We start from the raw sequence: 2,212 nt of genomic DNA on the forward strand, positions 1-2,212 counted from the left end.
TATTTTCATATTCTACTAATTATATTTAGTTTACATTTTGTGCCAAATCTCGGTGATTTATGTGAGCTTGATGCGTTTAGTAGTGATTTTAGTGTGTTGGTGGTACTTAATCTGACATGTATGCAAGCTCATGTTTTGCGTTACAATGCTGTTGTGGGTTGTTACGGTTGCGTATCTACAAGCAGTAATAGGTTCAGACAGCTGCAAACGAACATTGATGTCTGGATAAGTCTGGTCATTGGGCCAATAAGTCTCTCTTTTCCTTCTATTCAATACCCTGAACCCTTAACATCATACATTGCTAACCCCAAAACTAGACCAACAATCCACAGCCTCCTATAAATCGTACATGTTCCTTTTCAGGACGCCATGACCAGCATTTCGGGTCAATATTTCCTAAACCCCTGAAACATATCCTGAATCCAGATCGGAGAGAACTTGATGGGCCTCTTCAATCTCCCGTTCATCGACCACGCAGCCCACGGAGAGGCCGAGCGTCGCCCGTCGCAACTGGCCGTACGCGCCTCGCAGGATATCACAGCCTTAGCCAAGCGACTGCAATACAACATCGCACCCACTACTACGAGAGCTCTGAGCAACAAGGACATCATAGACAGCGAGATCAAGATCATCGAGCGCATGCGCACGGTCCCCCGATCGGATCTGAGTCGGATCATCACCCATCTCAACTTTAGTCAGTTGATCTTCAATGTGCGCGACCACTACCGCTTTTCGGATAAGAAGCACAAGGCATGTGTGTGTGTGTGTGTGTGTGTGTGTATAGGAGGGAGAGGAGGGAGAGGAGGAGAGAGGGAGAGAGTGAGAGAGTGAGAGAGTGAGTGAGTGATAAGTTCGAATTTTGACATGTTATGTAAGAAGTATTGGATGTGTATGTGCGGGGTTTGTAATGGTTGACGCCTGACATGACCACTCTCTATAAGGCCTGCTTTGTCAATCCTAGTCTGTGTCTGTGTTGCATGCATATCTATATTCATATCTACATGTATCTGTTTAGACATATGCTCACGCCTTCCTTGTGCCACATCTTTGCAGGAAGCGCTCTTGGATGTTCTGTGTGTAGAACGACTACACGCTTTAGACCCACCCGCCCGTGCGGCTGTACTGAATGCCCTACAAGTATCCGAAACCATCCGCGCGCACCCAAGAGGCCAGGAATGGGCCAGGCATATCATCTGCCACTCCGAAGGCATCCAACTGAACCTCATGAAGCTGCTCCTGGACAACACCGGCACATACCACAACCTGCACAAGCTCGTCTACACAGACGTGACCGATCCCATGATCCGCGAAAGCATCATCCGCCACATCCGCACACAGGCGCTGCTGCTGCGAGATCAGCGGGACGAGGGTGAGTACATTATGCTGAAGGCCACGGGCGACCAATTGCCTCGGAATCACAAGCACAAGGACGATGACCTGCCCTTTGCCGATGTGACGGTGCGAAGCCGTCGCCACCAGGTACGGGAATAGATGGGTACATTATAGAGTCTAGTGATGTGGGTGGGATTGTCTTGGAGTGTTATGATGTGGATGGGATTGTCTAGTATGTAGGTATGGGTATATCACATACATGTAGGAATATATTACAAATGGGGGTGTATTGCATGTGGAGGTTTATATCACATACATGTAGGTATATATTTCATATGTAGGCATATTTCATATGTAGAGTAATCACACATATGTAGGCATATTCCATATGTAAGATAGTCACATACATACAGGTATTTATTATGTTTGTAGATATATATTTTATATGTAGGTACATTACATATGCACTAATTTCATATTCAACATATTAGAGATGTTGGATCGCTTTGATTCGAAAGTCTATGTACCGTTCGTACTCACTTACTACGATATCTATCACGGCACACAATGCGAAATCTGGTCTTGATTCAGAACAGTACATGCCTCACACACACCAATACTCCACTGAGTGTTGAGAGCGTGCGAATGTGGCAAAGCATGCGAGAAGCACACACAACACACGAGCGAATGGACGAGTAAGCACCACTATATTTTGATATACTTGAAAGTTATAGGACCATATATGTATTCATATATACTGGTAATATATTCAAGTATATATATATATATATATATATATATTTATATATATATATATATATATATATATATGTATGTATGTATGTATTATTGTATGTATGTATGTATGTATGTATGTAGT

At 43.8% G+C, this 2,212-nt stretch overlaps 1 protein-coding gene across 1 annotated transcript; it reads left to right on the top strand.

The window, feature by feature from the left end:
* Positions 1 to 1,053: 1,053 nt before the first annotated feature.
* Positions 1,054 to 1,491, top strand: SARC_14648 (hypothetical protein; the record flags this gene model as incomplete). The annotated part of the gene is made up of 1 exon (XM_014291219.1): positions 1,054 to 1,491. A coding segment is annotated over one exon (438 nt), but the record flags the coding sequence as incomplete, so codon positions are not given.
* Positions 1,492 to 2,212: the final 721 nt, after the last annotated feature.

Source organism: Sphaeroforma arctica (genome assembly GCF_001186125.1).
Source record: "Sphaeroforma arctica JP610 unplaced genomic scaffold supercont1.4902, whole genome shotgun sequence".
NCBI classification, from domain to species: domain Eukaryota; class Ichthyosporea; order Ichthyophonida; genus Sphaeroforma; species Sphaeroforma arctica.